Source organism: Dipodascopsis tothii (genome assembly GCF_038497935.1).
Source record: "Dipodascopsis tothii strain CBS 759.85 unplaced genomic scaffold V1510scaffold_16, whole genome shotgun sequence".
NCBI classification, from domain to species: Eukaryota; Fungi; Ascomycota; class Lipomycetes; order Lipomycetales; family Lipomycetaceae; genus Neoaidaea; species Neoaidaea tothii.
The window spans coordinates 247,919-258,362 of NW_027118000.1; the positions used below are offsets into that span (position 1 = coordinate 247,919).

Consider the following 10,444-nt stretch of genomic DNA (forward strand, 5'->3'; position numbering starts at 1 on the left):
CGGCCGGGTGACTAACCGCCGACGCGGTTTCGTGATAGCCGGGTAACAGCCACCACCCGCCCGCACCCGCCGCCCCAAGCCCCCGATCACCGGCGGCATCAGGCGCACCCGACGCCAGACGAGCCCAGCACAGCAGGCGCACAGCCGCCGACCATGGCAGACCCGGCAGACCCCGCGCAGGCGATCGACGACTACATCGGCCACGGCCGGCCGCTGGCCGCGGACGCCGCCGCCGCCAACGTGGCCGACGCGGCCACGGCCGCCGCCGTCGTCGCCCGCCTGGACGCACGCGTGCAGGCCATCAAGGTGCGTGCCGCTGGCGGCCGCCGCTGACCGCAGGGCGAAATCGGCCGCGTCTACGGCGCCCACGCCGACACCGTCGGCTTCATGCTGGACGAGGCCCGCCAGCTCGAGGCCGACGTCGAGCAGTGCCAGCGCACGGCCGGCGAGCTCGAGGGCCTGGCCGAGGACCAGGTCGCGGTATGTGTTGGGCCGGGCGCGCTGACCGCAGACCTCGGACGAGCCGCTGTACGAGCTCCTTGACGGCTTTGAGCAGCTGGGCGGCCGCCGGCTGCACAACGCCCAGTACGCGCAGGCACTCGGCGTGCTGCGCGAGATCCGGGACGACATGGCTGGCCTGCGCCAGCAGTTTGCGGCCGGCGAGTACCTGGCGTGCTCGACCTCGATCGAGGCCGTCGAGGGCCAGATCACGGCCTTCCCCGACTGGGAGCACGTGCGCGTGCTCAGCGACCTCAAGGAGGAGGTCAACCGGCTCGGCGCCGACGTCTTTCGGCGCCTGGACGAGGCCTGGACGGCCCTGGTGACCGTCGCGCCCGCCGACCGCGTCGTGACGGTCGTCGCCGACGGCGGCCGCGGCTTCGGCGACCTCATCGACGCTCTGCGCCGCTACGACCTGACCGCAAAGCTCAAGGCGCTCAACGCGGCGCTGCGCGACCTCGTCGTCGAGCCCGTGCTCGCGCTCGAGCCCGTCACGGTCGACGTGGCCGCTGTCCCGGGCGGCCGCCGGTTGCGCGTCGTCACCGGCAACGGCGCGCCCTCGGCCACGTCCGTGCTCGCCAATTTGACCGCAGTCGTGCGCTTCGTCAACGGCGAGTTCCCCGAGACCATCGCGCACTACCTCGCCGTCGAGCTCTCGGCGGTCATCATCGGCCGGCTTGTCGATACCGGCCTCGTGCACTTTGTGCCGCTCGACCTGGCCGATCTGCCCGGATTCGAGGCCACGCTGGCCCGCGTTGCGGCCTTCGATGACGTCCTGGCCGCCGAGCGCTGGTCCGACAAGGGCGAGCTCAAGGAGTGGATCGCGCGGATCCCCTCGGTCTGGTACAAGAAGCGCTGCGACAACATCCTGGTCACCACACGCAGCATCATCCACAGCGACGCGTCGACCGAACGCCGCATCGTCGAGCGCCGCGACGAGGGCGCCAAGTTTGCCACGCCGGACGCCGTCAAGGCCTACGACGACGACGACTACGGCGACGATCCGGACATGCTCTACGCCGACGACGACACGTTCACGCCGACGTACGCCGACGACTCGCAAGAGAACGTGCCGATCGCGGACCAGGACGACTGGAACGCCGAGTGGGACGACGACGCGGACGACACTGCCGACGCGGACGACTCCGCCGACAGCTTCTCGACGCCGGCGCCGGCCGCAAAGGCGCCGGCCAAGCCCGCCGCGGCGTCAGCCGCCGAGCCCGCCGAGCCCGACGACTGGGACGCTGGCTGGGGTGATGACGACGACGTCGAGATCGACGACGCGGCCCCGCCCGAGCCCGCCGCCGAGCCCGAGCCCGAGCCCGCCAGCAACAGCGACGCCGACGAGAGCTGGGACTGGAACGAAGACGATGATTCGGCCGAACCCGTCCGGCCGCAGGCTCCCAAGCCCGCCTTCGCCAAGGGCGCCGCAAAGGCCGCCGCCAAAGCCGCCGCCAAGGCGCCGGCCAAGCCTCCTGGCCGGGTCACCGGCTCGCCCGCCAAAGCGCCGCTCTCGGTCCGGTCCAAGGTGTCGCCCGCGGCCAGCGCCGGCGCCAGCGCGGCCGCCAGTACTGCTGCCAGCTCGGTCTCGTCGCGCGCCGGCAGCGCGCTCGGCTCGCGGTCGGACGTGCCGTCGCGCACGTCGTCCGCGCCGCTGAAAATCAACATGTCCAAGTTCAGCAAGAGCGAGCCCGAGGTCGTCGAGACGTACGTCGTCACGGCCGTCCCGGCCAGGATCCTCGAGCTCATCGACAACCTCCGTCACGAGACCGACGACCTCGAGACCACATACGCGGCCACGTCCGTCGCGCCGGCAGCCAAAAACCTGCCGTCGCTCGTCAGCTACGTGCTGGGCACGTTCCGGGCGCTGGCCCCGCTGCACTACATCGACAGCGGCAACGCGTCCGACCTCTTCCTGGCCAACGACGCCCAGTATCTGGCCCAGGAGGTCCGCGAGATGCCCGAGCTCGACGCGGACGCGTACCTGCTGACAGAGATGGCCAAGACGTACGGCGCCGGGGCCGAGGCGCCGGGAATGTAGTGTGTTGTATAGCCCAAATGCATCTCTCTCTACGCCTGCTGGGGCCATCGACGGTGCCGACGGCCGTGGTCACTCCCGTGGCCCTGCCGTGGCTGTCGTCCCACCCGGCGCGGCGACGTCGCCCCCCGTCGCGTTGCCAACCGTCGCCGACGCACTTGGCGCGGCGCGTCTGGGACTTGCACATCACCCAAGCCGAACACGCCGCATCGCTGCACCGCATCCCGCAGAATGGAGGACACCGCCGCGCAGGTCTTTGCCACGCTCAAGGCCCTGACGTCGTACACGGCGGCCGTCGTGCTGCCGCCCGTGCGCAGCCTGTCATCGCAGCTCGCCGGCCGCAGTCTGTCGCTGGTCCTGCCCAGCAGCCAGCGCACCGGCCAGGCCTCGTCAGGGTCTCAGTGGGCGTTCTGGCGCTCCAACCCTGAGCCCCAGACCGCCATCGTTGGCGACGGCCCGACCAGGACGGAGGACCTCGTGGCCATCGCTCTGCTGCTGCTTATCGTCTGGCTGTCACTGATGGTCGTCAACCAGGCGACGCGCATCGTCTATTCCATGGTCGCCACCGCTCTGCGCTGGGCCGTATTCATCACTGTGTTTGTGGGCCTGGCGTCGGTCGGCATAGCGGCCTGGCGCCAAAGCGCCGACCCGGACGCGTCCATGTTTGGCGAGTGGTCGTCCTGGGATCAGACCGTGCTGGCCACGTTCAGCCGTGCCGTGTCGTTCTTCCAAAATCTCTAGCATGTACTCTATGTAATACAACCCTCTGAGCTCTGACGATGCAGGACGGGCCTGGGCGGTCGCGTGGGCAGCGGTGGGCCGTGGACGGCGGCCGGCTGACCGCCACTGGAGGTCGCGACGACGCGTATGCCGCGGCACGCGGCGCCCGCGACGACCCAGCTCGATCTCGGGTTGCGTCGACGCCGGCACCCACCGTAACGCAGTCACATCCAGCGGCAGCCGCGCTGCAAACCCTAGCAGACCGCCGGCGTGGCAGACGGCGGGGTTGGTGTACCAGTACAGCGGCCGCCGTATCTTGCCCGCGGTACCGGTACTACGGCATGATCCATCACTGCGGGTTTCCCCAACACGGGAACTGCCACGAATGGCTGGTGTACGACGGTCCCGCGGGACGCGTCGGATGTCTGCACCAGCCTCGTCGTGGCTGTCGTGGTCGCGGCGGCTCATGGACCGGCCTCGAGCCCGCCGGCTACGACAGTAGGTGGGCTGCGGCCGCCGGCCAGGCCCGCGCACGGTCGTATACGCGTGCGCGCGACTTGTCTGCACTGACCAGGCCGCGCGAGATCACGTCGTGTGCATCAGTCAGTGGCCCTACGGGGGCACGCTACGCACCGCGACCGCACGCGCGCAAGTGAGTCTTGCAGCCCACTAGAGCTTATCGACAGCGTATCGAGTAAACAAGACAGCGAGCTAGCGGTAGTCCCCCGATTTGGCGGGTACCATCGCCTCCGGTCGCGCCCGAGCGCGGCCGTCGCCCGCCCCCACGGCGCGCAGCCGCCGCGCGCAGCACGCGCGCGCGCACCTGCACAGGCTTCCGACACTGTGGCTGCAGCGCCTGCGCCCCCTGGCTGCGGCGGCGCCGGCGCCATGCCGACAGAGCCCGGACCGGGCGCGCCCGTGCACGGTTACCCGGACGTACCGGGGTGGCGGCCGGGCGGCATCGGCGCCTTACCCGGGCCGCAAAGAATGATTCATCCATCGGCCTCAGCACCACGAAATTTTGGGCTATAAAAAAAAATTTCTGCCGTCTCCCTTCTTCAGAATCGCTCAGTTCTATCAACCCGTCGTCTGACAATTGACCAGTTTCCGACTCTACACACACAATGTCCAAGGGAAAAGTTTGCTTGGCCTACTCCGGTGGCCTGGACACGTCGATCATCCTCGCGTGGCTGCTCGAGCAGGGCTACGAAGTGATCGCCTTCATGGCCAACATCGGCCAGGGTACGTGCAATTGCGCCCGCACACGTCGCTAACAACGCAGAGGAGGACTTTGACGCCGCCCGCGAGAAGGCCCTGAAGATTGGCGCCACCAAGTACGTCCTGGTCGACGTCCGCCGCGAGTTTGTTGAGGAGCTTTGCTTCCCGGCCATCCAGACCAACGCCATCTACGAGAACGTGTACCTGCTCGGCACGTCGCTGGCCCGTCCCATCATCGCCCGTGCCCAGATCAAGGTCGCCCAGGAGGAGGGCTGCTTTGCCGTCACCCACGGCTGCACCGGCAAGGGCAACGACCAGGTCCGCTTCGAGCTGTCGTTCTACGCGCTCCAGCCGAGCATCAAGTGCATCACCCCCTGGCGCATGCCCGAGTTCTACAACCGTTTCGCCGGTCGCTCGGCCCTGCTGGCCTACGCCGAGGAGAAGGGCATCCCGGTCACCCAGACCACCGCCAAGCCTTGGTCCACCGACGAGAACCTGGCCCACATCTCGTTCGAGGCCGGCATCCTCGAGGACCCCGACACCACCCCTCCCAAGGACATGTGGAAGCTCACCGTCGACCCCACGGACGCTCCCGACACGCCCGAGAAGTTCACGGTCGTGTTCGAGAAGGGTATTCCTGCCAAGCTCATCTACGAGGACGGCAAGGTCGTCACTGACCCCGTCGACGTCTTCCTGACCGCCAACACCATCGCCCGCCGCAACGGTGTCGGCCGTATCGACATTGTCGAGAACCGCTTCATTGGCCTCAAGTCCCGTGGCTGCTACGAGACCCCCGGCCTGACCCTGCTCCGCTCGGCCCACGTCGACATCGAGGGCCTCGTCCTGGACCGTGAGGTCCGCTCCATCCGCGACACCTTTGTCACCCCCACCTTCTCGAAGCTGCTCTACAACGGCATGTACTTCACTCCCGAGTGCGAGTACGTCCGCTCGATGATCGCGCCCTCGCAGAAGAACGTCAACGGCCAGGTCCGCTGCGCCGTCTACAAGGGCAACTTCATCGTCCTCGGCCGCTCGTCCGAGACCGAGAAGCTGTACGACTCGTCGGAGTCGTCCATGGACGAGATCGGCGACTTCGAGCCCACCGAGGCCGGTGGCTTCATCGCCATCCAGGCCATCCGCCTGAAGAAGTACGGCCGCATGAAGGCCGAGAAGGGCGAGGCCTACTAAGCGTCTCTGTGCTTGCGTGCTTTCGTCGTGTCGTTGTACATTCTCCCCCGTAACCTGTCATTATAAAAAGAGTCGGTTTTGTTGTACCTTTAGTTGTACCTTAATGTGTTGAATATCTGGATTCTTTTTTCGCCGACCTCGCCTCAGCCCGGCCCCTGGGCTAGATGTTCCCATGGCAACAGGCCGCATACGGTGCCCCGGCCTTGGGTCTAAGGGGGTCCGTGTCCTCGTTGGCGGCTGCAATATACAGCATTGCGTTAGTTGCTGCACGCCTGCATATGTCGCGTTCACGCAGACCTTTCCGGTTCTTGTAGGCGCCCAAGCCCCTCCCTGGGAAGCGCTCGCTGGGTCGAGTCTTTTAAGAGCAAATCGCTTATATTTTAATCATACATATATTGATATAGAGAAAAGACACGATAAAGATATAGTAACTACTAAACAATTGAACACTAAACAATAGTCGAGAAAACGATGAGTAGAAGGAAGGCAACAAGTAGACAAAACACTAGATCGAAGCGGTGGTGGGATTCGTACACCCGACCAGACACGTAAGACACGTAGGACCTGGCACAGCCGCGGCCACCGGGCCTGTCTTTTTTTCTTGAGCGCCGTCATCTTGTCTGGCGGATTCGGTCGTAAGGAGAGGCGGGAGGGTGACGGACAAGAGGTCGGCAGGGCGGGCGACGAGCTTACTGCATCTCGAGCAGCTCCTCGTCCTCGTACTCGATCTCCTCGTCCGAGACGGTGGCCTCCTGGTACTGCTGGTACTCCGAGACAAGGTCGTTCATGTTGGACTCGGCCTCGGTGAACTCCATCTCGTCCATGCCCTCGCCGGTGTACCAGTGGATGAAGGCCTTCCGCCGGAACATGGCCGAGAACTGGTCGCCGATGCGCTTGAACAGCTCCTGGATCGACGTCGAGTTGCCGATGAAGGTGGCCGACATCTTCAGGCCCTTGGGCGGGATCGCGCAGAGCGCGGTCTGCACGTTGTTGGGGATCCACTCGACGACTGGGCCGTCAGCCTGCGGCCACGCGCACACACTTACAGTAGGCCGAGTTCTTGGTCTGGACCATGCGCATCTGGTCCTCGACCTCCTTCATCGAGACCTTGCCGCGGAAGAAGGCGCCGACGGTCAGGTAGCGGCCGTGGCGGGGGTCGGCCGCGGCCATCATGTTCTTGGCGTCGAACATCTGCTGGGTGAGCTCGGGCACGGTGAGCGTGCGGAACGAGTGCGAGCCGACCGAGTTGAGCGGCGCAAAGCCGACCATGAAGAAGTGCAGACGCGGGAACGGCACCATGTTGACGGCGAGCTTGCGGAGGTCGCCTGGGCGGTCAGTGCGGCCGCGCGCGCCACTTACTGTTGAGCTGGCCGGGGAAGCGCAGCGACGTGGTCACGCCCGACATGACGGCCGAGACCAGGTGGTTGAGGTCGCCGTACGACGGCTGGCTGAGCTTGAGCGTGCGCATGCAGATGTCGTACAGCGCCTCGTTGTCGATACAGAACGTCTCGTCCGAGTTCTCGACAAGCTGGTGGACCGACAGCGTGGCGTTGTAGGGCTCAACGACCGTGTCCGAGACCTTGGGCGAGGGCACGACCGAGAAGGTCGCGATCAGCCGGTCCGGGAACTCCTCGCGGATCTTGGAGATCAGGAGCGTGCCCATGCCGGCGCCGGTGCCGCCGCCGAGCGAGTGCGTGATCTGGAAGCCCTGGAGGCAGTCGCAGCCCTCGGCCTCGCGGCGGACGACGTCGAGAACCGAGTCGACGAGCTCGGCGCCCTCGGTGTAGTGGCCCTTGGCCCAGATGTTGCCGGCACCCGACTGGCCGAAGACCATGTTGTCCGGCCGGAAGAGGTTGCCAAAGGGGCCGCTGCGGACGGCGTCCATGGTGCCGGGCTCGAGGTCGACGAGGACCGCGCGGGGCACGTACTTGCCGCCAGAGGCCTGCGGTCAGCGCGCGGCAATTGGCGCCACCCACCTCGTTGAAGTAGACGTTCAGCCGCTCGAGCTGGAGGTCGCTGCTGCCGTTGTACCTGGCGCGTCAGTGGGCGCGGCGGCGTGCACTTACGCGCCCGAGCCGTCGATGCCGTGCTCGTCGCTGATGGTCTGCCTGCGCGGGGTCAGCTCGTCCGCGGTCCCGCCCGCGGCCACACATACCAGAACGCGGCGCCCTGCGGTCAGCTCCGGTCTCGCGCGCGCACTTACAATCTGGTTGCCGCACTGGCCCGCGGAAATGTGGATCTGGCCGTCAGTCGCGTCCATCGCCCATCGGCGCCGATCGCGTCCACACGCGTCGCGCCCGCCAAACCACGCACAATCTCTCTCATCGCGGAGTCGGGTTCAATCGAGCGGATGCCTGGGGGGTTGGAATCGCACGCACGCCGGCGTGTGGAGCTGCTGCTGAAGGTCGCGGCCGCAAAGCTTTTCTGGACGGTCGAATCCCTCCGGGTCGCACGTCGTATGGCTGATCGATTGGATCGGATCAGGTGCTGTCTGGATCGGGCCGAAGAGGTACGCCGGTCTGGTAGGATACGTGTAGGATACGATGTATTATACCTGGGATGCCGTGTATAATACGCTGTGTAATGCTATAGGGTGTATAAAACAGAGGAGACGTGGACAGGGCCGAAAAAAATATGGGATTTGAGGACAAAGGCAGAAAAATATGGCGCTGTGCTATTTTGTTTGGTGCATGCTTGGGCGAGCCATACATTCGGCAAGGCTCTAGCCTAGTCAAGGGGTCTTGGATTCCAATTGATCTGGTTGTGTTTGTTTACATTTGGCTGCGTTTGTTACCCGCGTTACTAGCCACGCGCGGTGACAGGGTTAGGGCCAATGCGGGTATGATCGCCCGCTGCGCGGGTCGCGCGTCGGGCCGGCCGACCGGCGCGGCTGACGCGCGGCGGCTGCCCAGGGGCTGGAGCCGGCTGCGGGAGACGGCACGGCCGCGGCGGGAGCGCGCTGCAGGCGTCGCCACAGCAGCGGCACCTGCACCGCGCTGCAGTGGCGCGGCAAGTCACACAGTCACAGCGCGTAGCCGACGGGTCGGGTCGGGCTGCCTGCGGGTCGGGCCGCAGCCACCCCGCTCGCCGGCCCGGGCCGGCCTGACCCGCCCGACGCGTCCTGCAGGTCCCGCAGCCGGTCGTCTACGTCCGCGCCGAGGGCCAGTCTCCGGCGGCGGCCCCGTCGAGGGTGGCGGCCCTTCGCGCACGGCGTGGGCCGCCCGCAGCGCCTGTCCTCGGCGCCGTCGCGCCGGACGCGCGCCCATCGGACCGTCTCCGCCGGCCGCTCCGTCCGCGGCGGCCGCCGTCGGCACGCCTGTCGCCAGCGCCGCGCTCGGCTGGGTCGCCGCGCGGCCCGGCCGCCTCGCCCCGCGCCGGCTCCGATCCCAAATATACATTGTCACCGTACATCATTCGTCCATGTCGCTTAGCTCGCCGCCGATCTCGCGGCAGTACCGGTACACCTTGTTGCGGAAGCGGTCGGCCCGCAGCAGGCCCGAGCGGATCTTGTAGAGCGACCGCATCAGCTCCTCGCCGCGCTGCGAGGCCATCTGGGCGAGCTGGCGCGTGTCCTGGGCGAGCTCGGGCGAGAAGCCAAAGTCGCGGTCGGTGCGGAGCTTCGGCTGCGCGAAGAACGGCTCGATCTCGGTCGAGCTCTGGTTGCGGGTGACGCGGCGCGTGACGGCGCCCCGGCGGCCGCCGTCGTCGTCGTCGTCGTCGTCGGCGGACGAGCCCGGGTCCTCGCGCTTGATCGCCGCGCCGTTGGTGCCGTTGGTGCCGTTGGTGCCGTTGGTGCCGCCCGCGCCGTTCGCGCCGGCCGGCCTGTCGTCGTCCTCGGCCGGCTCGTCGCCGTCGCCGTTCATGTCCGGCAGCTGCAGGTCGCGCTCCAGCACGTACGTCGGATTGTCGCCGAGGAAGGCCAGCAGCAGCCGGTTGATCTGCGACAGCTGCTTCTGCTCGGTGCAGATGAGGTCCAGCGAGCGCCGCGCCAGCGCTGCGATCGTCGTCCGCGTGTACGCCTTGGACATGGCCGGATGGCTCGGCAGCTCGGACGGGTGCGCGATCGGCGCCAGGAGCGCTGCGGTCAGCACGCCCGCGCGCGCCCTACCTTCGAGGTCGATCCCCGCGTACGGGTCCGTGTCCGAGTCGGGCTCGTCGTCGCTGGCCGAGTCGTCGCCGTAGCGCACGGCCACCACCGCCCGCCGCTTGTTGGCGTACTCGACGACCTGGACCCGGTTCGTGTCCATGTACGACGCCCCGAGCTTCTCCTGAAGCAGCGCGCCCGCCCGCCGCTTGAGCTTGTGGCCCCGGTTGGTCGTCACCTCGCCCGCAGACGCGTCCGAGTCCGATCCGACGACGGCTGCTGTCAGCGCGTGCGCCCGCGTGTCCTACCGTCGTCTGCGCGCGCCAGCGCTTCCTTGAGCGCCCTGGCGTCAGCGGCCGTGTGCGCGCCACTTACAGGATCTCGTCCAGCGTGCGCTGGTCGACCATCGTGGATGCTCCTTGCGCTGCGCTGTGTCGGTCGCGGGTCCGTCGCTGGTCCGTCGCTGGCTGGACCAGTGTGCTGGGGGGGACGGAGCCGGCCGCCGCCGGAAAAGCGGCGCAGAGTTTGCGTTACCCGGCTATCGCCAGATCCCAGCGCCCCCGGCCACCGCACCGCGCAGCAAGCGCAGTTTGGTACGCACGGCGCCGGCCGCACTGACTCCAGGACGCGTGCGCACTCTCGCCGGCCTTCCGCGACTCGCCGCCAGACCGCCCCTCCCCTCCGGCCCGCCTGCCGCC

The 10,444-nt window shown here is 67.4% G+C and overlaps 5 protein-coding genes across 5 annotated transcripts; 3 read left to right on the forward strand and 2 right to left on the reverse strand.

Annotated features, from left to right (window-relative positions):
- The first annotated feature begins 72 nt into the window (after nucleotides 1-72).
- On the forward strand, nucleotides 73-2,794 carry V1510DRAFT_133079 (uncharacterized protein). Its single transcript, XM_066930322.1, has 3 exons — nucleotides 73-306; nucleotides 340-480; nucleotides 512-2,794. The coding sequence occupies exons 1-3, from the start codon at nucleotides 154-156 to the stop codon at nucleotides 2,537-2,539; spliced, it is 2,322 nt and encodes a 773-aa protein (XP_066788809.1). The 5' UTR covers nucleotides 73-153; the 3' UTR covers nucleotides 2,540-2,794.
- V1510DRAFT_417595 (uncharacterized protein) lies at nucleotides 2,625-3,313 on the forward strand. The gene has a single exon (XM_066933976.1). The coding sequence runs from the start codon at nucleotides 2,768-2,770 to the stop codon at nucleotides 3,275-3,277; it is 510 nt and encodes a 169-aa protein (XP_066788810.1). The 5' UTR covers nucleotides 2,625-2,767; the 3' UTR covers nucleotides 3,278-3,313.
- Nucleotides 3,314-4,205: 892 nt separating this feature from the next.
- V1510DRAFT_417597 (argininosuccinate synthase) lies at nucleotides 4,206-6,121 on the forward strand. The gene is made up of 2 exons (XM_066933977.1): nucleotides 4,206-4,498; nucleotides 4,539-6,121. Exons 1-2 carry the CDS (start codon nucleotides 4,381-4,383, stop codon nucleotides 5,660-5,662), a joined length of 1,242 nt encoding a protein of 413 aa, XP_066788811.1. The 5' UTR covers nucleotides 4,206-4,380; the 3' UTR covers nucleotides 5,663-6,121.
- V1510DRAFT_417601 (beta-tubulin) lies at nucleotides 6,019-8,303 on the reverse strand. Its single transcript, XM_066933978.1, has 8 exons — nucleotides 7,976-8,303; nucleotides 7,866-7,901; nucleotides 7,818-7,831; nucleotides 7,729-7,770; nucleotides 7,639-7,693; nucleotides 7,022-7,604; nucleotides 6,709-6,987; nucleotides 6,019-6,671 (listed from the first exon to the last, which is right to left on the reverse strand). The coding sequence occupies exons 1-8, from the start codon at nucleotides 7,985-7,987 to the stop codon at nucleotides 6,352-6,354; spliced, it is 1,341 nt and encodes a 446-aa protein (XP_066788812.1). The 5' UTR covers nucleotides 7,988-8,303; the 3' UTR covers nucleotides 6,019-6,351.
- Nucleotides 8,304-9,072: 769 nt separating this feature from the next.
- V1510DRAFT_403368 (RXT2-like protein) lies at nucleotides 9,073-10,153 on the reverse strand (the record flags this gene model as incomplete). Its single annotated transcript, XM_066932165.1, has 4 exons — nucleotides 9,073-9,740; nucleotides 9,771-10,022; nucleotides 10,055-10,089; nucleotides 10,122-10,153. The coding sequence occupies 4 exons, from the start codon at nucleotides 10,151-10,153 to the stop codon at nucleotides 9,073-9,075; spliced, it is 987 nt and encodes a 328-aa protein (XP_066788813.1).
- Nucleotides 10,154-10,444: the final 291 nt, after the last annotated feature.

What these genes read in the sequence shown, in the direction of transcription:
- V1510DRAFT_417595 (XM_066933976.1), top strand. Translation starts at nt 2,768, where the DNA reads ATGGAGGACACCGCCGCGCAGGTCTTTGCCACGCTCAAGGCCCTGACG.
- V1510DRAFT_417597 (XM_066933977.1), top strand. Translation starts at nt 4,381, where the DNA reads ATGTCCAAGGGAAAAGTTTGCTTGGCCTACTCCGGTGGCCTGGACACG. An exon ending in CATGGCCAACATCGGCCAGG is followed by an intron (nt 4,499 to 4,538) that starts GTACGTGCAATT and finishes CTAACAACGCAG; the next exon opens with AGGAGGACTTTGACGCCGCC.
- V1510DRAFT_133079 (XM_066930322.1), top strand. Translation starts at nt 154, where the DNA reads ATGGCAGACCCGGCAGACCCCGCGCAGGCGATCGACGACTACATCGGC. An exon ending in CACGCGTGCAGGCCATCAAG is followed by an intron (nt 307 to 339) that starts GTGCGTGCCGCT and finishes CGCTGACCGCAG; the next exon opens with GGCGAAATCGGCCGCGTCTA. An exon ending in TGGCCGAGGACCAGGTCGCG is followed by an intron (nt 481 to 511) that starts GTATGTGTTGGG and finishes CGCTGACCGCAG; the next exon opens with ACCTCGGACGAGCCGCTGTA.
- V1510DRAFT_417601 (XM_066933978.1), bottom strand. An exon ending in GGCATCGACGGCTCGGGCGC is followed by an intron (nt 7,694 to 7,728) that starts GTAAGTGCACGC and finishes CTGACGCGCCAG; the next exon opens with GTACAACGGCAGCAGCGACC. An exon ending in GACCAAGAACTCGGCCTACT is followed by an intron (nt 6,672 to 6,708) that starts GTAAGTGTGTGC and finishes CTGACGGCCCAG; the next exon opens with TCGTCGAGTGGATCCCCAAC.